Below are 24863 nucleotides of genomic sequence, written 5' to 3'. Positions count from 1 at the left end.
AGAACGAGTCTGCGGCCCCCGGTTGGGACGAGTGCGCGACGCGGACGAACCGCTCAATGTGGCCGGCAGCTCGCGCTGCCGGGGGCGGCGGGGTTGGTTGGGGAGAACCGGCACGGGGAAGGCCGGCGCCTCCCCGGAGGGGTCGCCCCCTGGAGGGGCCCCAAAGGGCCCCCCGGGGGGGCGGGGGCCCCCGCCCCGAGGGGCGGGGGCAGGTTCGTCGCTTAGCGCGATGGAGTCAACCCTTGTTGCCAAGTCGGTGAGCGTGTTGCGTATCGAGAGAGAGACCATAGCAGATGCGAGAGCGGCGCCGTCCGGGGAGAGTGGTGGTGGGGGAGGGTCAACATCGAGGGTAAGTACGCACCGCGCTCCCCGATCGTCTCCGATCTCCCTTGCCTGCTCGCTCGGCACGTACTCGGACCATCTCGCTCGAACTCGGGGGGCACGGCGAGGGTTAGCGACGGGTGCGGCTTCAGGGTCGGTGGCGGGTGAGTGGTGGCTGACGGGGCTAGCTGGGGCTGTAGCCGTTGGTGTAAGCCGGTCCACAGTCGGCGTCGCTATCATCTTCCCTCTCCGAGTCCTGGCCGCCGCCTGTTGCTCCGTGTCCAGTGGTAATGCTGTCGCCCCCCTCCGCGTTGCTTTCCTCGTCGGGAGTGTCCGTCGGGATGGTGTCGTCCGCCCACTCGGCAGCGTTTGAGCCTCTGTCACCCCGCTTGCCGCGAGCAGCTAGCTCGTCGACGTAGTCGTTCCATTTGTTGCCGCTGTGACCCTCCACATGCCTCCACGTCACGGTGTGTTTGGCGCGAAGGCGTTGCCAGAGGGAACGAAGGCGCTCCGCCAGCTGTCTGTTCGTTTTGGGGGTCACCCGCCCCATCATGCATGCCGCCGCGTACTCGCTATCGGTCCGCACTACTCCGCGTGAGCCCGCTCGTTGCGGTGACGAGGATAGAAGAGCCCGGAGGAGCTCGGCTAGGGCGGTTAGTTCCGCCGTGTTGTTAGTATGCTTTCGCGCGCCGAGGTAGGCAGGGTGCGCAGCCGAAGTGACAACTGGCCCGTAGCCCTCGCTCGCCCGCGACGCGCCCTCATCGCCGATGGCGTCGCCCCCGATGAGTACTGCATAGGCCCAACCTGCTTTCCCTAGGTCCTCCGACCCGTCTGTGTATGCCACCCAGTCGGGCGGGCGTCGTTGCGCCTGCTCTGCCAGTTGCTGCTGTGGGCGAAGAACGACCCCTGGTGCCTCTACCATTAGTCTCAGCTTGACCCGGCATGTCGCCCCTTCACCCTGAGGCGCTACACAGAGGAGTGCGACTGTGCTCACCGCGCAGCCGTTTGCCGCCACCCCTCGGACAGATCCGAGCGTCTCGGGGAGCTCGCACTCGCCTTCGCTGGAAAAGAAACCCGAGGCGAGCCACTCCGTCTCCCACTCCGCAACAGGCCCCTCCCCTGGCGACGGCTGCCAGCCCGGGATTCGGAGGCGAATCTCCTTCTCCTCGTCGAGGGCTCGGCGGCGGGTGTGGGCGTAAGTCCGGATTAGAGCTCGGCGCGCCTCGTTGTAAATCGTGTCAACTCGCACGTCCGGCGTGTCGTTCGGCGCGAGGAGGGCGTTCCGGTGGCGCCTTCGTACGATGCCTGCAAGTGTCTCAAGCATAATAACGCGAGTCGGCGTCGCCCCAATGCGCCCCTCAGCCATCTGTCCTCTGCCCGTGGTCAGACGGAAACCGGTGATGCAGAGGCGGCGGTATTCGTGGACTAGCTGCTCCCTCCCCATGCCCCGGACTTCCTCTAGCACGGCTTCGTCCAGGATCGTCCTTCCAGGACTGCGCGGAATACCGCCTCGAGGGTCAGTGTGGTGTATGGACATTCGAGGGCGAGGTGGCGTGTCGTTTCAATCGCTCTCACGCCGTTCAGCAGACCGCATAGGTCGCACAGCCCCTAACTGTGCCTCCGTGCGCTCGCCACATACCCCCTGCTGCCCGAGGATCGTGTTAGCACTTTATTGGGCACATACAGAGGCGGTGGGAAGCCACCACGTTCCCCTCAAATTTTCCGCCACAGAGCTCTGGAGCGCGCTCTGCACGAGCTCCTGGGACGCGGTTTCGTCTTTCGATCCCAGACGGTCGTCGCACGTCGGCGCCCCAGTGAGGTCCGCCGTCATAGGTGTAGCACGCTACTAGACACACTGCCTCCAAGTTGAGCGGTGGAAAATTGTGACCACCCCGAAGCCACGCACCGAAGCGCCGGCGTCCCTTTGGCAATCTGCCACCGACAGCAACACGCCTTTGATCACCGGCTGCTTGCGCTCCGCATACTCTCCAGAAGCTGTTGGTTGTGTGGCTGGTGCTACTTTTATCAGCCTTCCTCATGCACAATGTTGCCGTTGCTACGAGGCTGCAACCCGTCGTCATTTGAGTTTGCTGCCAGCCACACACAGCGCGTTCCTGCTGCATGAATGGTTGGACAGGTGTGAACAACACCTCGTGGGGGCGGCACCGCAGGCGTCCATTGAGGGGTCCAGGTGATAGCCCTGGGCGGGCAATCCATACGCCTAGTTGGACTTCAGATCGCCCGATCGCGTCCCGGTGAACTGACGTCGGATTTGTGACGCCGCCGCACCGCGCCGCGGCCGGGGGCCCTCCGGAGGCTGAGGATGGCCGTGGCGGACCGAGACGAGCTCTGGGAGGTAAAGTGTCAGTGTATATATTGTAGAGGCTGGCCATGTTCACAATATCTCTCACTCTAGCTAAGCCAGGGGAGGCTATTCTGGGCGTCCACACGGCTTGCACCGGTGACCCTTGCGACAAAGCGAGCGCGTCCGTGAAGAATCGAGGACAGAGTCACAAATCCCGCTTGTTGTGCATGTTTTGAGGTCGGACAAGGCTGCTGTCTTCTCCACGCAGCAGCCGACGCCACCAGGCCTCGGTAGCTGAGCAGCAGGAGCCTCCTCGCTGCTGGCAGAGTTGCGCCTCTGTTTGCCGCCGCTAAGAGATCGTTGTTGCGGGAATCCGGGGAATCTAAAGGAATCTAGAATCTGTGGGTCCGAGATTCGATCTGGGACCTGAGCCGCTCTCGCGATCCGGGCCGTGGAGCCCACGAGGAAGACTTCGTCTGCTGGGACGGAGTCCCGACGCTCGCTGCGTCCGCCGCCGCTGGTCGTGCAGGTGGAGCGGCGGCGAAGTCCATCTCCCGCCGCCACTGCTGTCGAGAAGGATCCGAAGGCCCAGGCGAGAGCTTGCACAAGGGATACTTCGCGAACAAAAGAATTCTTAAAATACGAGCCTCTCTCACAGCACACTGGCACGACAAGGGCGCGGACTGGCGCGGACTGGCACACACACCGGCTCACCACCGGAGCCGCCTAAGCGACTCCGTTAAGAACGGCAATGCATTCCGCACCGTGCACAATGCCGCTCTCCCCGCACGCTAGCTCGTTCACCGTCTGCCACGCCACAAAAGAATTTTTCGCCCGTGCTTGGCCCGCACCCTTTCGCCCCATGCAGCCGGCTGCTTGCTGGTGGCACTAGGGCCGCTGAGGCCCGCAAGATTTTTTATTAAAGATGGATAGAACGCCCCCGGGCGGACACTCACCACAATGAGCACACCGCAAGCGGCGCACACAAACGGGCGTCAACGGCAAACACCGCCGCCGATACAACACACGCACGCAAACGCACCAACACACGCACTTGTAGTGCGCCAGGGTCTGAGCAACATATCCCAGCAACTCACGGTGCCTCCGTCCCCTATGGCGGCCGCCCTTGCACCCTCTCCTCCCCTCAACGTGAAGGCGGCTAGGCTTTTGGCAGAGAGTAGCAAGTGTAGTCAGAGTACGGCCACACTGCTGCCGCTACCTGACCAGAGTGGGAGATGTAGCGAACGCAATGCACTTCAGTCGCCTTGCAACCATAGTAGCGGTGATAATAGCTGCTTGCACTGATTGCAACGGCGATGCAGCTCGCGTCGCCTTGGCAGAGCGCCATGCACTCATAATAGCTGGACCGGCACTCATAAAAACCCTCACTGCCATCAATCCTTGACATCGTCGAATCGCGGCAATAGCCCTTGCCGACAACGAATGCTGGGAACAATGGCGGTGGCGGCGGCGAAGCCGGGGGCAGCGGCGAAGCCGGGGGTGTCGGCGGCGAAGCCGGGGGCGGCGGCGAAGCAGGCGGTGGCGGCGGCGAAGCTGGTGGCGGCGGCGAAGCAGGCGGTGGCGGCGGCGAAGGCGGCGACGGTGGCGGCGACGGCGGCGGCGAAGGCGGCGAAGGCGGCCAAATCACTCCTGTAAGGTTTGCGTCTTTGCGATCCGCGTCGGTCCAGATGATACCACCATCAGGGTCGCCAGGCGAGACTCGCGCCTTCACAAAGCTGGCGTTGCGCAGGTCTGCGCCTGTAAAGTCGACGTCGCCGCCAGCGACGTCGCCATCACCGGCAGTGAGCGTGGCCTGTGCGAAGTTGGCGTGGCTTAGGTCTGCGTCCTCCATGTAGACGGAGCCGCCGTCTTCACCGCCATTGCCCGCAGTGAGCGTGGCCTGTGCGAAGTTGGCGTGGCTTAGGTCTGCGTCCTCCATGTAGACGGAGCCGCCGTCTTCACCGCCATTGCCCGCAGTGAGCGTGGCCTGTGCGAAGTTGGCGTGGCTTAGGTCTGCGTCGTCCATGTAGACGGAGCCGCCGTCTTCACCGCCGTTGCCCGCAGTGAGCGTGGCCTGTGCAAAGTTGGCGTGGCTTAGGTCTGCGACCTCCATGACGACGGAGCCGCCGTCTTCACTGCCGTTGCCCGCAGTGAGCGTGGCCTGTGCGAAGTTGGCGTGGCTTAGGTCTGCGTCCTCCATGTAGACGGAGCCGCCGTCTTCACCGCCATTGCCCGCAGTGAGCGTGGCCTGTGCGAAGTTGGCGTGGCTTAGGTCTGCGTCCACCATGTAGACGGAGCCGCCGTCCCATGCGCCGTCCTCACCACCGTTGCCCGCAGTGAGCGTGGCCTGTGCGAAGTTGGCGTGGCTTAGGTCTGCGTCCTCCATGACGACGGAGCCGCCGTCTTCACTGCCGTTGCCTGCAGTGAGCGTGGCCTGTGCAAAGTTGGCGTGGCTTAGGTCTGCGTCGTCCATGTAGACGTAGCCGCCGTCTTCACCGCCATTGCCCGCAGTGAGCGTGGCCTGTGCAAAGTTGGCGTGGCTTAGGTCTGCGTCCTCCATGTAGACGGAGCCGCCGTCCTCACCACCGTTGCCCGCAGTGAGCGTGGCCTGTGCGAAGTTGGCGTGGCTTAGGTCTGCGTCCACCATAACGACGGAGCCGCCGTCGTCACTGTTGCCCGCAGTAAGGTTGGCGTGTGTGAGATTGGCGTGGCTGAGGTTTGCTCCGACCAAATCGATGTCGCCTCTGGCTGAGAATCGGGCTCCTTGCAAATTTGCTCCTTGCAGCCGCACGCCCCTCATCGTGATGGATTCCCCCTCAAATCGCGTTCCTTCAAAGTCGCCGTAAGAGAGATAAAAGTCGTCCAGGTTGAGTTCGTCGGCCTTGAGCGTTCTGCCGTTACATCGAATCTTGTCGCCGCCTTTCGGGCGTTGCTTGAGTTGCTCCAGAGTGCACGGGGTTGCGGGTGGCGGGGGGCTTGGCGGCGGAGGCGGCGGAGGGGAAGTTGGCGGCGATGTTGGCGGCGGAGGAGGAGGAGGAGGCGTTGGCATCGGCGGCGTGGAGGGCGTGGACGGCGTGGGCCGCCACGCCTCTGGCACTGCTGCGTACGCTTCAACGCAACCGGGAAGGCACATGGCCAGTGCCAACTTAAGCGCCAGCGTGGGGCGTGCGGACTGCATTATGCTTCGCCTGCACGCGCAGCAGAAGCGGTCCAGCTCGCAAGATGCCGCGGCGGCTCCCCCTCGCTCACGTTGTTTGGGATCTGCGGGCGCGCAGGCGACGGTGGGCGAAGTCAGCAGCATAAAATGGGATGCGCTTGTGCGGGCTAACGCGGAGCAAGGGTGGCGATGGACAGCAGCGGACGCGTCTCCCGGCTACTCAATGGCAGCGGCGGCAACGCGAGCGGGAGGGATCAGGCGGTGCAAGGTCGAGAGGGGTACAGCTCGCGCGGCGAGCGAGAGGGCGCATCGCACGGCGGGAGCGGTGCGGGCGGGTCGGGTTCCGTGTGCAATATGCGTCGCGGGGATCCAGGCGTGTAGCTTGCGGCTTCATCGGAGGCGCGGTACGGCGGGGCAAGCGCGAGAGGCAGCGGAAAGTGCAAAACTGCCTTGATGGAGTCAGTCAGGCAAAGCCGTCGGAGATCAAAACAAAAAAAAACATTGCGATGCACGAGGGCGTGCGCAAGTATCCGACGGTGGTGCGCGGCGCGCTCAAGGTCAACGGCGTCGGCGTGGGCTTCGACGCGGAGGCGCGCGCCGAAATCATCATGGCGCAGGTGAAGGCGCAGGAGGACAAGCTCAAGGTGCTCGAGCGGCTTACGCCGCTGCTCGGCCGGCAGGCCGCCGAGCTCTACGGCCGCTTCGCGTGCAAGCCGTCGACCACCTTCAACCACCAAGCGCGCGGCAACGAGCCCTCCATCTCGCGCGTGCCGCTCGAGCACGCGGGGGAGATGCAGGCGCACCTCTTCCGCACCGTCACCGCCACCGCCCCCGACGCCGCCGCCCATACTCGTAGCCCACACCTCCTCGAGACGGGTGAACTCCGCGTGGTTCTTCGACGTGGAGGACGCCTTGGTGCCCGGGTACCGCTTGATCACGTCCATGCCCATGGTCTGGAGCGTCGTGCTCTGCGTGGAGGTGGGCTTCTTGGGTGCCATGAGAGCTGTGTGTTGCGTTTCGCGCGACGGGCGGTGCACACCTTATTCGCGCGCGCACCGCCGGTGTGAACGTCTCGAGAGTACCCCAGGTACCGGTGTGGACATGTGGAGGGTACCTCGGTATAAGGTGCGCTAAGGTATAGCACTCACTCACACACCTAGGTAGAGGGTGTGGGCGCTGCGCGCCTACCTCTGTGTCGGTACAAGGTGTACACCTGCACCTATAATGAAGCGTGGCTTGAGGTGGTTCCCACAGCAGCTGGCCCAGGGGCTGTGGCCCTACGCAAGGCGCGCAGGGAATTGCGGATCGCGGGTGCTCTCATCGCGCCAGAGGCTCTGCCTCTCCTCTCGGGGATTGAACTGAGGGAAGGGGCGGGGACCTAGGAGCTGCTGTTCACAGCTGCACAGACTTTCGGTACAGCATATGGGGCGGGGCCCTACGATGACGGCATCATGGAACAAGGTGGCGACGCCGCCGGCCGCAGCGCCGACAGCGGCCACCCGCTCTGGTGTAGCAGCCTGCTGCCGCGAGCCGCCTGCCTCCAGGATAATCTCTTAAACGGAGAACATCATCGCGTGCGCCGGGATACATCCGACTGGGACAACGCCGACACTGCGCCAAGCCGGCGCCGCCCCCGCCGAACGCCGCCGGCCTCTTCGAGTGCGTCGACTGCGGCTCCGCCTTCGAGAGGCTGCACGGGCTGACGATCCACCGAGCGAGGCACCTCCTGACTCTTCCTAGACACTTCCTAGACACTTCCTAGACACTTCCTCGACAGGGCTGAAGATCGACCGGGCGAGGCACTCACTCTCACCGACACTCCCACCGACACGACACACAAGCACCGCGCACTCTTCTCCCCCCTCTCGCACACACGCACACACACGCACACGCGCACACCACCGCTCACCCGCGCGCACCGGGCCGTTGCACTCTGCATGCCGTGTCGCTCCCGTCTCAGAGCGTGGAGATGCGAGGGGCAGCCCGAGCCCTCGCCTCACAAGAGCGTGCGGAGACGTGCTCCCTCGCCTCACCCCTCCTCACCCCTCCTCACCCCTCCTCGCCTCACCCCACCTCGCCTCACCCCCACCTCGCCTCAGGCACTGCTCCGCCGTGCGCGGCGAGGCGCGCGAGGGCGGAGCTGAGCGCAAGGTGCGGCGGCGCTCAGCGCTGGTGCTGCGAGACTCGATCCAGCCGCCGCCGGCGCCGCCGCCGGCTTGCCGCTGCGGCGTGCCCGCGGTATGGGAGCGGCAGCGCTACTGGTGCGCGGCCGCAGACGGGCAGGGCTGCGGGTACGAGGCGCGCGATGACGCACGCACGACGCACGCACGCACGCACGCACGCACACGCGCACACGCGCGCACAATCACGCGCGCACCCGCTGCACCGGACTGTGCACTCGAGATGCCGTGGCGGCCCTTGCCTTAGGAAAGACGTTGGGGGGGGGAGGGGGGGAGTCTTGCCCTTGTCCCACACACACCCCGTGCGAAGACGCGTGCGCCGCACCTCTTCGCAGGCTCGCGTGCCTCCGCCGCCGCACGCGCAGTCGCCGCTCTGCGACTGCCGACAGCTAGCCGCGTGGGACCGCCGTTTCTGGTGGTGCGCGGTCTCAGGCGGCGGGGCGGGCGGCGGGGCGGCCGGGTGCAGCTTCATGGTCCGGGCGAGGCCGCCGCAAGAGCAGCCCCCGGCCGGCCTCCCCTCCTCCGTGGCCCAGGCCACCGTGCAAGGGGAGGGCGGAGGGCAAGGAGGGGGGGCCGCAGGGCACCCACCGCCGCTTGCCGACGAAGGGCCACCGCCACCGGCCGCCGCAGGGCCACCGCCGCCGGCCGAACCGGACCAGCACGGCGCGCGCAGCACCGCGGGGGAGAGCGGCGCGGCGGAGAGGGTGGACTCGCCCTCAGCTTCCGGCGGCGGCACGTCCGGCGAGCCGCAAGCGCCGCTGGCGCTGCCGGAGGAGCTCATCGAGGACGTGGACTGATGAGAGTATATTACCATATCACAAAAAATCTCACAGAGTCCGCAGTCCGGTCGTTCTTGAGAGAGAGTAAAGCCGTAGGACCCCCAATTCTTCGGCACAGTCGTGGATGAGAGAGCTACCTCCGAAGCCTCGACGGCTCCATGTGGCAGTTTTCGTTGAACCTGCACTTAGTTTGCCCAATGTTACCCTGCAACCGCGCAGCACCCGCAGGCTCCACCGGCAGCTTTTCCAGCTCCGGTGTCGCAGTCGATGCAGGGCCGGAGGCCGATGTTGTGCCCCGCATGTCAGTGGGCTTCGAGCCTCCGCAACCCATTCTAGCCGCGAGATTCCCTGCGAGCGCGGCAGGCGGGACCTCAGTCTGGTGACACTGAGCCAGCCGAGCTGCCTTTTTTGGCCGAAGGCGCCCGGCGGGGCGCTGGCGGCGGGCGCGTGCCTCGTGCCGTTGCCGAAAAAATCTCGCGGGAAAATCAAGTTTTAGCTCGGTCCTGGGTGAGATACGAAGAGGCAGACTCCCCAGGGTGGGCGACGGCTAGCGCATCACACTCCTCTCCTTAAAATCCCTGTGTGGTGGCGGCGTGCCGTTCTCCCATCCCATCCCTCCCTTGGGTTGTGTGTTTTCTTTCTTTCTTTCTTTTCGGTCCTGGGTGTGAGGTTGCCGACTGCACTCCAAGTGCTCCAAGGGGTTGTGGGCGACGGCTAGCGCACCACACTCCTCTCCTTAAAATCCCTGTGTGGTGGCGGCGTGCCGTCTTCCCATCCCTCCCTTGGGTTGTTCTTCCCATCGCTCCCTCGGGTTGTCTGTTTTCTTTCTTTCTTTTTCCTGGATGTGAGGTTGATGACTGCACTCCAAGTGCTCCAAGTGGCGGCACTGAAGAGCAAAATTCCTCGCTCCCAACCACACGCTGCGCCGGCAGATCCGGGAGTGGGAAGAGGCGAACACGCATGCTGAAGAGCGCAGCGCACTTGCGCCGCCCGCCCCACCCCCAGGCCGTCGCCGCGGGCGCGGCGGGAGCGGCTTACACCCTCCCGGCTCCCGCGGTCTCGAGCGCGCGCCTCTCGACGCCTCGGCCCTCGCAGAATGACGACTGACGAAGACACGTTGACGACGGGAGCACCGAGAACGAGCGTAGCGAGCATCATATGGTTCGGAATGGCAGCGGCAAGGAAGGATTCATCGTGTTTCAGATATCATTTTTTTCCTGGTTGTGAGCCCGTAGCGTCCACCCATACCGCGTTGGTGTCCAGTCCGAGCCTGGCTGTTCTTCACCTTTCTACCTACCTACCTAGCCCGTCGCTGGATGTCGGGGGGTCGGCCGAGCACGCGCTCCGCGTGGCTCGCGCGATCCGGCTCCTGGCATGGCCTGCCGGGTTGTCATTGTCGGGCGGCGGACGGCTCCTACGCTGCGCTCTCCTGACTGACCCCAGGCGAGGGCGCGTACCCTCCCGCCTCAAGCTCGCCCCAGTCGACAAGCGGTGCCGCCAGCAGCCGCCGGTGCGTGCGCAGCTGCGAGCGAGGGGGGATTGATTGTTCAGAGGTAAATTTATCAGGGTGTGCGTGCGGTCTTCGTACCCAGTGGCGATGCAGCCGAATCCCTTGTTGTCGTTTTCGGGCAGGTCTTTCCGGCCGGCGCCGAGGAGCTCGTAGTCGAATGCTCGCGAAGCGTGTCCCGACCGCAGCACCGCTACACGCAGGAGGCGGCGCTACTGAAATAGCGCGGGCCGCAGGCACGGCCTCGGTCGCAAGCCACTTCTCCGCACGCGTCGCCCCGATCCTCTTGCTGCTCACGCTGTCGACGCTGCCGCTCTCCCGCGTGCACAGCGTCAGCTCGTCCGTTGTCGGCGCTCAGCCCGTGCTGCATGCCAGCAGCCGCGACAGCGAGGATAGGAGGCTGCTGGAGGATATCACAGAGTCACCTGCGGCGGCGCTGCTCGCACTGCCTCCAGGAGAGCGGCAGTGGGCAGGAGTCGTTGCAGCGTCTCCGAGGGATAAGTTCCGTGTACCGGGTTACCCCTTAACTGCAGAACGCACCCTCTTCCTCGACCGTGGGGGGGGTGCGCGTTCGCAGGGCCATAACACGGGTCTCTGACGCCTGCTTCTTCTTTGTCGTGCCAGTGTGCTGTGAGAGAGGCTTGTATTTTAAGAATTCTTTGGCACTGCTGGGCCAAAGAATTTTACGACAAAGCTCCCTCGCACAAAAGAATTTTACAAGAAAACTCCCTCGCACGACACTGGTCACGGAACGCGAGGTGGCATGAAGAGGTCGCTGCGAGAATTGGTGAGAAACTGCGAAGAGAGATAGGAAGTGGTAGACGCCCGAGGGTGGGCGACGGCTAGCACCACACTTCTCCCCTAAAATCCCTGTGTGGTGGCGGCGTGCCGTCCTCCCATCCCTCCCTTGGGTTGTCCGCTGTTTTCTTTCTTTCTTTTACACTGCGGGCGGCACGGGACTGGCGCGCACTGGCACTAACACAGGTACACCACAGACCAAAAAGAATTTTAGGAGATTGTGCTTCACCTACAAGTGCTCTCCAAGTGCGCTTCGACGGGCCTACTCGCACATACTGCATGCGGGCGGACCCTCACGGCTCACTAAGCAGAGCCGCCGCGCCCCACGCCCCGCCCGCCCCGCCCGCCACGTCCACGCCCCCCTCGCCCACCGCGCCCGCCTCGCCCACCTCGCCCACCGACCGCCGCCGTGGCGCCTGCAGGCTGAGCCTGGGGCACGGGGCGCGAGGGCGGCTGGTGGACAAACGTCGCCTGCGCCGCCACCTGTGTCCCAGTTGCGACGATGGGTAGCGCCGGCTGGCGGCAGGTCGGGCAGTTGGTGTCGCGCTCCAGCACGCGCGGCGCACATGTCTCGCAGTACAGCGCGTGGCCGCACGCGAAGCGGACCGAGCGCGGCGCGTCGTAGCAGAGGTCGCACTGGCGCTCCTCGGCCCCAGCCGTCTCCTCCACCTCCACCGCCGCTCCGACTATCGCCTCCAGCCGCGGCAATGCGTCTGCGAGCGGCATCCGCCTCTTCTTCCTCACGAGAGCCAGCCCGACCACCAGCCGCGCCAGCTCCTCGGCCTGCGCCGCCGACCAGCCCGCGTCGACCGCCGCGATGCCCTCCGCCGTGTCGGGCTCCTCCAGCGCATCGTCGCACGCGTTGAGCAAGCCGACGGCGCCGCGGCCGGTCAGGGCGACGAGAAGCGTGATGCCGAGCGCATAGCCGTCGGTCAGCTGCGAGGCTTGGTTGTCCTGCGTGATGATCGGGTCCATGTAGCCGGCCTTCTCAAAGATACGCTGCGTCGACAGGTGCGAGACCTGTCCGCCGGCCGTCGCCTCTGCCGCTCGCGCGAGGCCCACGTCGGCGAGGTAGCCGTTGCCGCGCTCGTCGAGCAGGATGTTGCCCGCCGAGACGTCGCGGTGCAGGATCATCGGAGAGAGCGTGTGCAGGTAACGCAGAGCTCTCGCCGCGTCGCGCAGCACGCGGAGCCGTGCGGCGGAGGAGAGCGGCGGAGGCGCCGTCTCGAAGCCGAGCATGCGGAGCCGCTGCAGCGCGGCTGGAGAGCGGTAGAGGCGGTCCTCGAGGCTGCCGCCGCGGCAGAGGGGGTAGACGAGGCACGCTCTCGCCGGCGCCAAGCTGACGCCGAGAAGAGGGAGCAGGGACGGGTGGCACGCCGCGCTGAGCGTGCGCACCTCGCTCTGCAGCTCGGCGAGGCCTTGGGCGCCGACACCGACCAGCGCCGTCTTGACGGCGAACCCGCAAGCGACGCGAGGAAGCGACGGCAGCGCGTCGGCGCGGTAGACGCGCCCAAAGCCTCCCTCGCCCACCTTGCGCGCCTCGGCAAAGCCGTCGGTCGCCGCGATGAGCTCGTTGAGAGGGACGGCGGCGGGCGGCGCGGCGGCGGCGGCGAGGGCGGCGACACTCGCCGCAGCTTTCGCTTCCGCCGCTTCCGCCGCTGCCGCCGCCTCTTGAGCCTCCGCCGCCGCCACTGCCGCCACTGCCGCCTCTACAGCCGCCGCCTCCGCCGCTGCCTCCGCCGCCGCCACCTCCGCCGCCTCCGCCTCCGCCCTCATCCTCGCCTCTTCCATCTCCCTTGCCGCCTTCTCCCTCGCCCTCGCCTCTGCCTCCTCCCTTGCCCGCGCCTCTGCCTCCTCCCTTGCCCGCGACGCCGCCTCCGCCTCCTCCGCCGCCCGCGCCGCCGCAACCTCTGCTACCACCCGATCCGCTTCCTCCGCCGCCCGCGCCTCGTCCGCCGCCCGCGCCTCGTCCGCCGCCCGCGCCTCCTCCTCCTCCGCTGCCCGCTCAGCCGCCGCCGCCTGCCTCGCCGCCGCCTTCTCCTCCTTCTGCCGCTGCCGCTTCAGCGCCCTGGCCTCGCGGGCCTTCCGCTCCGCCAGCTCGTCGCGCAACCGCCGCGCCTCCCGCAGCGCCTCCGAGCCGTCGGCGGCCTGGGTGTTCGCGTTGATCGCCGCCCTGAGCGCCTCGAGATCGGCGTCGCCTCGGCCGCACGCCTCAACCGCCTCGCGCAGCGCCGTTTCGGCAGCATTGCGCGCCTCTGCCGCCTCCGCAGCCGCTGCCGCCTCGCGTGCGGCCGCCGCGGCCTGCTCGGCTGATTCTGCGACCGCCGCCTCCCCCTCCGCCTCTGCTGCGGTCGACGAGTGCTCCTCGAATGTGCGCACGCACTCGGCGTGACCTTTCTCCTTGGCCCACTGCAGCGCCGTCTCGCCGAGTAAATTTCGCGCCGCGGTGTCTGCGCCCGCCTGCAGCAAGCGCCGCACGACGGCGGGGTGGTTGAAGAGGGCGGCGAACATCAGCGCGGTCAAACCGTCGCTGTCCTGCAGGTTGACCTCAGCGCCGCGCCGCAGCAACAGCTCGATCACCCGCTCGTGGCCTTGGCCGGCGGCGCACATCAGCGCGGTACCGCCGTCGCTGTTCTGCAGGTTGACCTCTGCGCCGTGCTGCAGCAGCAACTCGACCACCTGCTCATGGCCGTGGTAGGCGGCGTCAATAAGCGCGGTGCCGCCCTCGCTGTTCTGCAGGCTGACATCCGCGCCGTGCTGCAGCAGCAACTCGACCACCTGCTCATGGCCGTGGAAGGCGGCGCCAATCAGCAGCGTGAGGCCGCTCACGCCGCCTCTCTCGTACGTGGCGTCGACCCGCCCGCCGCTGTCGAGCCACGCCAGCACCGCCTCCTCCTCGCCTCGATGAGATGCTGCCACGACCGCGTCGGGGGCTGCCACGACACCGCTCGACGCCCGCCCCGCCGCCCCCGCTGGAGATAGCGTCTCCGCGACTCTCGATCCAGCCGAGGAAGCGCCGCCGGAGGAAGCGCCGCCTGCGCCTTCGCAGCCTGCCGTCGCCGTGAGCCGTCCCGCCACCACCTCCTGGACGTGCTTCTTGAAGGCCTCGACGCACTCGGCGTGGCCCTTCTCCTTGGCCAGCTGCCGCGCCGTCTTGCCGTTCTCAACGCGCGTCGCCGCGTCTGCGCCCGCCCGCAGCAAGCGCCGCACGACGGCGGGGTGGTTGTAGACGGCGGCGTACATCAGCGCGGTGCCGCCGTTGCAAGCCTGCAGGTTGACCTCAGCGCCGTGCTGCAGCAGCAAGTCGACCACCCGCTCGTGGCCTTGGTTGGCGGCGTTCATCAGTGCGGTGAGGCCGTTGCTGCTCTGCAGGTTGAGCTCAGCGCCGTGCTGCAGCAGCAAATCGACCACCCGCTCGTGGCCTTGGTTGGCGGCGTTCATCAGTGCGGTGAGGCCGACGCATTCCTGCAGGTTGACATCAGCGCCGCGCCGTATCAGCAAGTCGACCACTCGCTCGTGGCGGTTGCCGGCGGCGGCGATCAGCGCGGTCCAGCCGTCGCTGCTCTGCAGGTTGAGCTCCGCGCCGTGCCGTATCAGCATGTCGACCACCCGCTTGTGGCCGTTGCGGGCGGCGGCCATCAGCAGCGTGAGGCCGCTCTCGCCGCCTCTCTCGTACGTCGCGTCGACCCGCCCGCCACTGTCGAGCCACGCCAGCACCGCCTCCTTCTCGCCTCGATGAGCCGCTGCGATGACATCATCTGGGGCTGGCACGCCACCCCTCGACACCGCTGGCGACAGATTGCCCGGCCGCACCCGCACGCTCTCGCCGCCCTCGAGCGCCACAGCGTACCGCCCGCCCTCGAAGCTCCCCGCCACACCCCGCTGCCCGTTCAGCTCGGGGCGGGCAGAGAGCCCGCCGAGCTCGACTCGCTGCCCAAGCAGCGGCGCGTCCACAGCTGCCGCTGCCGCGCCCGAGGAGGCGCCGCCCGCCCCTGCCCGGCCGTCTGCAGCCGCCGCCGCCTCCGACAAGACCTTGACGCACTCGGCGTTGCCCTTCTCCTTAGCCCACTGCAGCGCCGTCTTGCCGAGTGAATTGCGCGCCGCCGCGTCTGCGCCCGCCCGCAGCAAACGCCGCACGACGGCGGGGTGGTTGAAGAGGGCGGCGTACACCAGCGCGGTGCTGCCGACGCTGTCCTGCCGGTTGACCTCAGTGCCGCGCCGTATCAGCAGCTCGACCACCCGCTCGTGGCCTTGGCTGGCGGCGTTCATCAGTGCGGTGCCGCCGATGCTGTTCTGCAGGTTGAGCTCCGCCCCGCGCCGAATCAGTAGCTCGACCACCCGCTCGTGGCCTTGGCTGGCGGCGAGCACCAGCGCGGTGCCGCCGTCGCTGTTCTGCAAGTTGACCTTCGCCCCACGCCGGAGCAGCAGCTCGACCACCCGCTCGTGGCCATTGCGGGCGGCGGCCATCAGCAGCGTGATGCCACTTGCCTGGCCTCTCTCGTACGTCGCGTCGACCCGCCCGCCGCTGTCGAGCCACGCCAGCACCGCCTCCTCCTCGCCACGCTCCGCCGCTAGCACGGCCGCGTCGGAGCAGCTCAGGGAATCCGCACCCATGATATGGGCTAGAGGCTACAGCCGCGCAAAAAAGACCGCCGCGCAACGAAGACCCGATGCCGCGCCGCCCTCCTGCGCCCGCTGCCGTCGCTCCTACTGCAAAAAAAAGCGGCAGCGCCACCGGCAGCATCGCTGCGAACGACGCGGCAGCGCGGGAGCTGGCCGAGCGCCGAAAACTGGCACGTGCTGCTGCGGCGTGGGCGTTCGAGAACAAGGTCGGCTCGAAGGCGGCGCTCAAGGATGAGCAGTTCAAGGACTCTAGAGCTCTAACCTCGGAGTGTAAGCGCACTATGGCCTGTGCTGTCTCCTACACAGCCATCTTACCTAAGGATGGCTGAGCTAGCTACAGCGACATATGTCAAGGAACGCCGTTTAGGGCTTAGGCTCCTGCTTTTTGTTTTTATGCCGGTATACACACACACACGCGCGCACACACACCGGTGCCACGCGCCCAACTGCAACTCTGCTCCCTGTATGTGCTGTGTGTGTAGGATTCCTATGTGGGTCCACAGTAAATTTACTCGTGGAGTCAGCACAGCGGCGCTGGGGCGCGCTTCCAGATCTTCGAGAGGCGAGAGGGCCACGCCTCAGATGGCGTCATACGCCTCTTGAATCCAGCGCCTGATCATGCGCTCCTCGATGGCGCGCGCCTCTGCGAAGCAGGGCGGGTTGCGCGGGTCTGCGAACATCAGGTCGAGGTGGTGCGCGCCTAACCTCGGGTCATCTCGGGTCATCTTGGGTGCTCTCGGGGTCTGCGAACATCCGGTCGAAGTGGTGCGCGCCGAGATCGAGCACGAGCGCAATCTGCGATCCGTCGGCGCTGATGTTTTGCACCATCGGGCCGTCGGGGCCTAGGGGAGGGTGGGTTCGGGTACCGTGGGGTAGGGGAGGGTGGGCTCGGGTACCGTGGGGTAGGGGAGGGTGGGTTCGGGTACCGCCGCCCGGAGGGTAGACGCCCATGCCAGACCACGGGTCGAGCGCGCCTACGGGTAGGGGAGGGTGGGTTCGGGTACCGTGGGGTAGGGGAGGGGTGGGTTCGGGGACCGGGTCGAGAGCGCCTACGGGTCCACGACGCGTCCACGACGTGTCGAACCGCGGCGCACGCCCGCGCGGAGCCGCGCGTCGCGCGCGCCGTTGCTCCACACGATGTTGCGGTGGCGCGACACGTTGCGCCCGCCGTAGTACGCCTGCATCCACTCGCTCCACTTGTCGCCCACCAGCGGCCCGCCGCGCATCCCGCCGCCGCGGTTGCTCCCCCCGGGGCGCGGGCGCAAGCCCCTCGGGCCGACCACACTCTCGACGGTGAAGCCGCGCTCCCGTGCGCTCGGCGGCCAGTAGATGTCCCTGCCCACGCCCTGGACCTCGACCTGCGAGAGGGCGTCGGGGACTCTCGGGTAATCTCGGGTAATCTCGGCTCATCTCGGGTAACCTCGACCTGCGAGAGGGCGTCGTTCGAGCAGACGCCGCCCCACGAGAAGCCTCGAGAGAGCGTGCCCGTGAAGGCGCAGGCGGACCGGTCCTCGTAGTCGCAAAACGAGACCGGGCAGGGGGGGCAACCGTCGCACGGAGGGCACGCAGGGCAGCCTTCGCCTTCGCCTTCGCCTTCGCCTTCGCCTTCGCCTTCGCCGCCACCACCGCCCGGCGCCGCAGCGCCCAGCGTCTCGGCCAGCTCACGCCTAGTCACCGAAGCCCTGCCGGGCTGCGGCTGCTGCGGCTGCTGCGGCTGCTGCGGCTGCTGCTGCTGCTGCGGCTGCTGCGGCTGCTGCGGCTGCTGCTGCTGCTGCGGCGGCGGCGGCTCGAATGGCGACGGCGCGGCGGCGGCGGCGGCGGCACCGCCGATGGCGTAGCAAGGCTTGTCTTGAGTCAAGTTATACCAGACGCCCGCCGCGGCGGCGACGGCGGCGGCGAGCCGCATCACGCCCGACGCCTCGAGCTGCTCCGCAGTGAGCGTGTCACCGTTGCCTGTCGCGTCGGCCCAGTCGACGGCAACCTCGAGGTCGCCCAGCGAGAGCGTGAAGTTGACGTCCGCCACCGACCCGTCGACTCTGACTCCGAAGTCCGCGTCGATGCCCCGTTCGCACGCGACGCGCATTGGCCACGACGGCAGCGGGAAGGCCTTTCCCTCGGTGACCGAGAAAGTGATGTACGTCGACGGGAAGGGGTAGTTTCCCTCCGCGAGGAAAAAGTACGGCGACTGCGCCCAGCGAGTCAGCGCGCGCGCGTCGTGCAGCGGCGAGCACGCCTTGACGCTCCGGCTCAGCAGCCGCAGCCCCGCCGCCGTGCGTCCCGCCTCTTGCAGCAGTGGCCACGCCGCCTTGAGGTTGTCACGGCAGCGGTCGGTCGCGCCGCCCGCCGCGCTCACTCCCTTGGAGATTGCCACCGCGGGCATGTCGAGCGTCTCGCGCTGCACCGTGCCGGCCAGCTGCCAGATGGGCGCCGAGGCGGCGATGACGCCGTCGACCACCTCGGGGTACTTCATCCGGAGCCACCCGGCCAGCATCCCGCCGTAGGAGCCGCCAAAGGCGACGACCGGCGCGCGCACCTTGTGCTTCCTCCGCAGCGCGGCGATGATGGTGACCCAGTCGGCGATGGCCTGCGCGGTCGTGCAGTAGGCAAAGCAGCGCTGCGTCCCGCACAGCGCGGGGTGGGAGAGCGGCTCGTAGCGGTGCTCGGCGAAGACGATCAGCGCGCCCAGATCCTCCGCCAGCTCCCACATCAGGCCGGTGTTGTTGACGTACTCGTCTACCGGCGACTCGTTGCCGGTGTAGAAGAGGATCGGGCCGGGCGCGTCCGCAGGGGCCTTGAAGCCGCCCTTGGAGGCGCGCTTCCACCACTTGTCGTACAGGCACAGCCGCTGCGGAAAGGTGCCGGCCGCGCCGCCAAAGTGATCCACGGCCTGCGTGAAGTTCTGCCAGGTGCAGTTGGCGACCGATGGCCGGCCGGCCGCAGCCTCAGCGGGACGCCAGCGGCCGCCGATGCTGCGCGGCGCGGCGGCGGCGGCGGCGAAGGCGAAGGCCATATAAGAAGGGCGTCGTCTGAGCTCGGACACGAGCAGGTAGAAAAGCTCGCAGACTTGGCGGCAGCGCGCCTGCTCTCGAAGTGGGAGAGCCCGCAGGCTCTCCTCGACCAGAGCGACGCGCGGCCTATTTCTTTTTTTTTTTGAGCTAGACTTCGTTGTTAATAGGAACAAGCGAAGGCACACACGACATGACGCCAAACACACGATTGCACGCACCGCACCGCACCTCGCACCCGCGCCCGCCGCCCCCCCGACCCCCGCCCCGCCTAGGTGGGAAAGAGATGAGGAGATGGGACAGCCCGAAGGAGGAGGGACGAGCACGTATGGGAGGGTTCAATGATGCGCCACGCTGCCCGGCGTTTCTCACTTTCCGGGACAGCCCCGCCCTTGTGAGGCAGGAAAGTGACGGCTACCCCGTACGCACCTGTAGACCTGCTACCCCTTCGCCGACCGCCCATCCCCCTTTCCTTTTCCCAACCCCGGGGAGCCGATGACCTTTGCTTTTGCCCTGGAAACCGGGGGCCCCGGAGGCCCCCCCCCCCCCCCCCCCCACACACACACACACACCGCCGCCGCGCGAGCGCCGCGCGGCGGCACACCCAGCTCAAAAGAAAAAGAAAAAAGGGAATGAGGAGACCAGCGAGGGAGACTCCCCGCCTATGCAAGCCCCAGAGAGGGGCCGCCATCGCCGAAGCTGTGCCAAAGCATAACTCCAAAACCCGCAGCGGCCCAGGGGGCCTTGGGGGCAGCCTGCCGGACCGCCGCTGCACGGGGCTAGGCACCAGAAGATGAGCGGAATTGATGAATTGGGCCGTTGTCCGTGCCTCCCCTCTATACGTCAGAGTGGGACCTACGCCGCGCCGGGAAAGGGGCGCGCCCGGTCCTCGACGGAGCCGCGCGCCCCAAACGACCCAGGCGGCGAGTAGTCGTCCTCGAACCTTCGACATGTAGTTGCCCGTAGTTAGCGCCCGCCCGCCCCCGCCTCCGTCGCTTCGTAAAAGAAAAAACAAAATACAAACAAGCAAAAGAGAAAGCGAAGCCAAAAAACGATTGCGTAAACGGCGTCACAAAGCCCGCCGGTTTTGATCGACAATCGTGAGATTGACCGCCGTCGACCAGAGAATGGCAGACGATGCGTCAGCTTGTGCGGCGCTCGCGCCGCGCAGGCTGGCCCATCGAGGGCACTCTCTGGCGCTGTCCGGGCCAAGCGCGGCGCCGCGCATGCTGCGTGCCACTCGCCGTGGCTTGCGGTGCAGCGCCACTGCAGCCTCGAAAACGTCGCGCACAGCACCAGCATGCTGCCCACCAGGCAGCAGAGTGCTGCACCGGCGTGCAGCGGACGCTGCGGCGCTGCGGCGTCGCCTCCCCGCCCTGTCCACGGAGCAGGCGAGCGGCGGCACGGCCTTCCACCGGCTGCAGGAAGTGCGCACCTCTCAAAGGAAGCACAGGATGCTCCCGCAGTTTACGCAGCTTTGTGCAGCGCAGCGCACGGGCCACGCCACACAAAGCCGACCCTCAGTCTGGCCAAGAGGCTGTCTGCGGAAGGCCTGGCAGTGCGTACTCGCCTCCTCCGCGGCCATGCCCTCCGCCCGGGCGAGCGAGGAGCGGGGACACAACCATTTCTGGAATCGTGTGTCCCCGAAGGAAAAATAATTTCTTTTGAGCTGTAGGCGACGCGAAGAACGCGCGGCGCATGCTGGCGCTTCGCGGGCTGAGGCGTGCGACGCCGCCGTGCGAGTGCCTACATAAAGTAGTAGCCTCACACGAGTGGGTGATGCTCCGATAAACCCGCCGGATCTTCGACAAAAGCAGGGACATTTCTTTTTTTGGAAGGGTAGGTGTGAATACAGCTTTCTGGTAGGGTTACATCGACGAACTATGCGGCAATCGACTGGGGGGCAGCCCCCCAGCACATCCCGCACAGAGACCTGGATGTAACCCGATTGTGAGCGTGAGTGAAACCGCCGATGCGATTGCTCATTGCTCAGTCAGTGACCGACAGTCAGTCGCAGCAGACTTTGACGATTGGCGGCCTCGCGCCCTCAGTCGCCCTCCTCTACTAACGGCCCTCTGCTGCTCGACTGCGCGGCAGAGAACCGGCCCCTCGCGGCTGGTGAGACGTGATGCGCCGGCACCGGGGCTACAACGCGGGGCCATTTCCGGGCCGTCTCGGGCAACCTCAAAATTGGCCGTTTTTATGATCTCAACCCTGCTGCTCTCTGACCACAACCTCACGGCCCGCGGCGCGGCTGTCCGAGCGCGAGAGGAGTCGTCTACGAGGCGGCGGCGAGCGCAGGCGGCGGCGGCGCGGCGGCGCGGCGACGGATCGCGGCGCTGACAGCGGCAGCAATCTGCGGCAGACACGCACACACGCCTCCCTTGCACTATACACTCACACCGCCGCCGCACTCTCGGGGGCGGGCAGCGGCGGCGGAGGAGAAGCTACGGCGGGTGACGACGCGGCGACGGCGCTGAGGGAGCGGCGACCGCGGCGCGACGGGAGGCGGCGCAGCTGCGGCGGCTGCTGCCGCCTCGGCTCGACAGCAGCTGATGGCCAGGCCTCCCTCCCCTCCCCTCCTCCCCACCCGCCCGCCCGCCCCGCCCCGCCCCCTCCCCTCGCCCGCGCACTGGCCACCACCCCGTTCACACACTGACATATAGGCGCTCGAGACCTCCTCTCGCTGCCTACTCGCTGCCTCTGGGGAGGAGGGGAAGCTGTCGAGCTGAGCTAGCCTCGCACGGCCGGAGGCCCTTCCCCGAAAGGCAAGTATTAGTCCCACGAAACCGAGACCCCTCCCCACACCGCCCCGATCCCCTCACCCCCTCACCCCCTCACCCCCTCGGGAGGGCCGAAGAGAGGCGCCCGAGGGGACCCTGCAATTCCCTTCCCCCCTCGGAGGGGGCCGGACGAGGCGTACCCCGAGGGCCCCGCTCTTTCCTTCGCATAGCGGCCACTCTTCGGATCGCTGGTCGAGCGACCCGGGGGATGCCCCGCGCGCCTGACCCAGGCGCGAGAAACGAATCTGCGAGGCGTGGCCGCTCATGCGGCCCGATGGGGAGGAGTGGGGCGGACTACGGGGATCGCCCTCATACACCGCCCTTCCTCGCAGCGAGCCCCCTCTAACCCACCCGCGCTAGGTCTCGGGGGACGCAGGGGTCAGCCCCGCGCGACCTCGGAAACTAGCCGGGGCAGTCGGAGAAGGGGCAACTCCGTGCACTGAGGGTCGGCCGTCAGAAAACACGCCTCCGTGGCTCGGGTTACACCAATCCTCACTACCCAACGCCGCCAAAGGATATCCCCCTCGAGAACCTCGAGAGAGAGGGGCTGTGCTTTCCGTGAATGAACAGCGGCTCGGACTAAGCCCGCTATAAACGGGTTTTCGACGAGTTTCCAAAAATGCAGGGGCCCGACCTCTTCGACTCCATGGCTCCCGCCATCAACGCGTCCTCCCAGTGGGGCCCGGCGCTGTTCCCTCCCGTCGTCCAGACCGGCGCCACCTCTCTCCGGGAGGCGATGGCGATGAACGCAGTGCTTCGGCAGGCGGACGGCGGGAACGGCCTGCTCAGCGCTCAGTACGTCATGCCAGGGCCGCTCACCTCCTACAGCAACATTCCGATCCAGGCGACCGCCCTTTCGCCACCGCTCACGCCGCCGCCGGCTCCCGAGCTGCACCAGCAGAGCCGGCCACGCTTCGTTTGGACCCCAGAGCTGCACGCGCAGGTCGCCGCCGCCGCACTCGCCGCCGCCGCCACCCCTCCCGCCACCGCCCGCCCCTCGCCCCCCCCCCCCCCCCGCCTCGCAGTTCGAGGCGGCGTGCAACACGCTCGGCCTCGACAACGCCAAGCCAAAGTCCATCCTCAAGCTGATGGACGTCGACGGCCTCACCAAGGCAAACATAAAGTCGCACCTCCAAAAGTACCGCTGCATGATGAACAAGCGCTCGGCGGAGGCCGGCGACGGCGAGGCGCGGCCCGCCAAGGCGCCGCGGGTGCAGAGGCGTGCCGACGCCGCCCCCCCCCCTCCCGCCTCTCGTGCACGAGAAGTTGCCCTGACCTGACCTTCTCGGAGCCGTCTCGCAGGCGCGGCAGCTCGGGCTCCGTAGCGCGGTCCTCCTCGACCGCCTCCCTGTCGCGCGTCTCCCCGACCGCCTCCTTCGACTCGTCGTCCGACGCCGCCTGCTCCCCCCGAGAGCCGGCGGCGGCCGATGCGGCGCGACGGGACGCCCACCACTAGACACTCACGCACACGCTCTCTCACGCACCCCCCCCCCACCACCACACACACACATACACACATACATACACTCTGACTCACTCATTCACTCAGTCACTCACTCTCTCCCACACACACACACACACACACACACACACACACACACACACACACACACACACACACACACACACACACACACACACACACACACACACACACACACACACACACACACACACACACACACACACACACACACACACACACACACACACACACACACACACGCTCACGCTCACGCTCACGCTCACCCACACACACACACCAGGGAGGGGGGGGGTCCCAACGGGGCCTGCGGTGTGTGTGCGCGCGTAGGTCGCGCCATCACGCCCCTCCTCGGCCGTGCGGATGCAGGGCTGGCCGTCGAGGCGCGGCGCGGCGGGAAGGCCGCTCGGCGCACCCCCGCTCGCTTCCCCTGTCGGCAGCAGCCCGCTCGCATTGCACCAGAACCTCGAGGCCCAGGAGAGCGCCTCCCCATATCTCCCCGTATCTCCCCATCTCTCCCCGTATCTGCATCAGAGCCTCGAGGCCCAGGAGAGCGCCTCCCCATATCTCCCCGTATCTCCCCATATCTCCCCGTATCTGCATCAGAGCCTCGAGGCCCAGGAGAGCGCCTCCCCATATCTCCCCGTATCTCCCCATCTCTCCCCGTATCTGCATCAGAGCCTCGAGGCCCAGGAGAGCGCCTCCCCATATCTCCCCGTATCTCCCCATATCTCCCCGTATCTGCATCAGAGCCTCGAGGCCCAGGAGAGCGCCTCCCCATATCTCCCCGTATCTCCCCATCTCTCCCCGTATCTGCATCAGAGCCTCGAGGCGCAGGAGAGCGCCTCCCCATATCTCCCCATATCTCCCCATCTCTCCCCGTATCTGCATCAGAGCCTCGAGGCCCAGGAGAGCGCCTCCCCATATCTCCCCGTATCTCCCCATCTCTCCCCGTATCTGCATCAGAGCCTCGAGGCCCAGGAGAGCGCCTCCCCATATCTCCCCATATCTCCCCATATCTCCCCATCTCTCCCCGTATCTGCATCAGAGCCTCGAGGCGCAGGAGAGCGCCTCCCCATATCTCCCCATATCTCCCCATATCTCCCCATCTCTCCCCGTATCTGCATCAGAGCCTCGAGGCCCAGGAGAGCGCCTCCCCATATCTCCCCATATCTCCCCATATCTCCCCATCTCTCCCCGTATCTGCATCAGAGCCTCGAGGCGCAGGAGAGCGCCTCCCCATATCTCCCCATATCTCCCCGTATCTCCCCATCTCTCCCCGTATCTGCATCAGAGCCTCGAGGCGCAGGAGAGCGCCTCCCCATATCTCCCCATATCTCCCCGTATCTCCCCATCTCTCCCCGTATCTGCATCAGAGCCTCGAGGCGCAGGAGAGCGCCTCCCCATATCTCCCCATATCTCCCCGTATCTCCCCATCTCTCCCCGTATCTGCATCAGAGCCTCGAGGCGCAGGAGAGCGCCTCCCCATATCTCCCCATATCTCCCCGTATCTCCCCATCTCTCCCCGTATCTGCATCAGAGCCTCGAGGCGCAGGAGAGCGCCTCCCCATATCTCCCCATATCTCCCCGTATCTCCCCATCTCTCCCCGTCTCTCCCCATCTCTCCCCATCTCTCCCCATCTCTCCCCCAACCTCTCCCCCGACCTCCCCATATCTCCCTATAACTCCCCATGTGTCTGCAAGTGCCTCCCAGTGTCTCCCCATATCTCCCCATATCTCCCCATATCTCCCCGTATCTGCCCTAGACTCTCAGAGGCTATCAGAGTGCCTCCACAGTATCTCCCCATATTCCCCCCATATCTTCCCGATATCTGCCACCTAATCTCCCCTATGATCTCCCAAAGATGTCCTCAAAGTGTCCTCCTCAATTCTTCCCAATTTTCCTCCCCAATATCCTCCCC

At 66.6% G+C, this 24863-nt stretch overlaps 7 protein-coding genes across 7 annotated transcripts; 3 read left to right on the top strand and 4 right to left on the bottom strand.

Moving 5' to 3' along the window:
- Nucleotides 1-505: 505 nt before the first annotated feature.
- On the bottom strand, nt 506-874 carry EMIHUDRAFT_213203 (hypothetical protein; the record flags this gene model as incomplete). The annotated part of the gene is made up of 1 exon (XM_005765315.1): nt 506-874. One exon carries the CDS (start codon nt 872-874, stop codon nt 506-508), a length of 369 nt encoding a protein of 122 aa, XP_005765372.1.
- A 5415-nt stretch (nt 875-6289) lies between these two features.
- On the top strand, nt 6290-6917 carry EMIHUDRAFT_213202 (hypothetical protein; the record flags this gene model as incomplete). The annotated part of the gene is made up of 3 exons (XM_005765314.1): nt 6290-6550; nt 6690-6761; nt 6909-6917. 3 exons carry the CDS (start codon nt 6290-6292, stop codon nt 6915-6917), a joined length of 342 nt encoding a protein of 113 aa, XP_005765371.1.
- A 3492-nt stretch (nt 6918-10409) lies between these two features.
- Nucleotides 10410-10847, top strand: EMIHUDRAFT_213200 (hypothetical protein; the record flags this gene model as incomplete). The annotated part of the gene is made up of 2 exons (XM_005765313.1): nt 10410-10757; nt 10827-10847. The coding sequence occupies 2 exons, from the start codon at nt 10410-10412 to the stop codon at nt 10845-10847; spliced, it is 369 nt and encodes a 122-aa protein (XP_005765370.1).
- Nucleotides 10848-11309: 462 nt separating this feature from the next.
- Nucleotides 11310-13293, bottom strand: EMIHUDRAFT_213199 (hypothetical protein; the record flags this gene model as incomplete). Its single annotated transcript, XM_005765312.1, has 4 exons — nt 11310-11322; nt 11514-12586; nt 13158-13195; nt 13257-13293. The coding sequence occupies 4 exons, from the start codon at nt 13291-13293 to the stop codon at nt 11310-11312; spliced, it is 1161 nt and encodes a 386-aa protein (XP_005765369.1).
- A 2955-nt stretch (nt 13294-16248) lies between these two features.
- On the bottom strand, nt 16249-18870 carry EMIHUDRAFT_213197 (hypothetical protein; the record flags this gene model as incomplete). The annotated part of the gene is made up of 6 exons (XM_005765311.1): nt 16249-16375; nt 16422-16465; nt 16807-17028; nt 17097-17180; nt 17580-18557; nt 18850-18870. The coding sequence occupies 6 exons, from the start codon at nt 18868-18870 to the stop codon at nt 16249-16251; spliced, it is 1476 nt and encodes a 491-aa protein (XP_005765368.1).
- Nucleotides 18871-22077: 3207 nt separating this feature from the next.
- EMIHUDRAFT_213196 (hypothetical protein) lies at nt 22078-22783 on the top strand (the record flags this gene model as incomplete). The annotated part of the gene is made up of 3 exons (XM_005765310.1): nt 22078-22401; nt 22490-22679; nt 22761-22783. 3 exons carry the CDS (start codon nt 22078-22080, stop codon nt 22781-22783), a joined length of 537 nt encoding a protein of 178 aa, XP_005765367.1.
- Nucleotides 22784-23446: 663 nt separating this feature from the next.
- EMIHUDRAFT_44066 (hypothetical protein) lies at nt 23447-23923 on the bottom strand (the record flags this gene model as incomplete). Its single annotated transcript, XM_005765309.1, has 1 exon — nt 23447-23923. A coding segment is annotated over one exon (477 nt), but the record flags the coding sequence as incomplete, so codon positions are not given.
- Nucleotides 23924-24863: the final 940 nt, after the last annotated feature.

The sequence above is a fragment of the Emiliania huxleyi genome (genome assembly GCF_000372725.1).
Source record: "Emiliania huxleyi CCMP1516 unplaced genomic scaffold EMIHUscaffold_56, whole genome shotgun sequence".
Taxonomy (NCBI): domain Eukaryota; phylum Haptophyta; order Isochrysidales; family Noelaerhabdaceae; genus Emiliania; species Emiliania huxleyi.
This window is presented reverse-complemented; position numbering and strand designations above follow the sequence as displayed.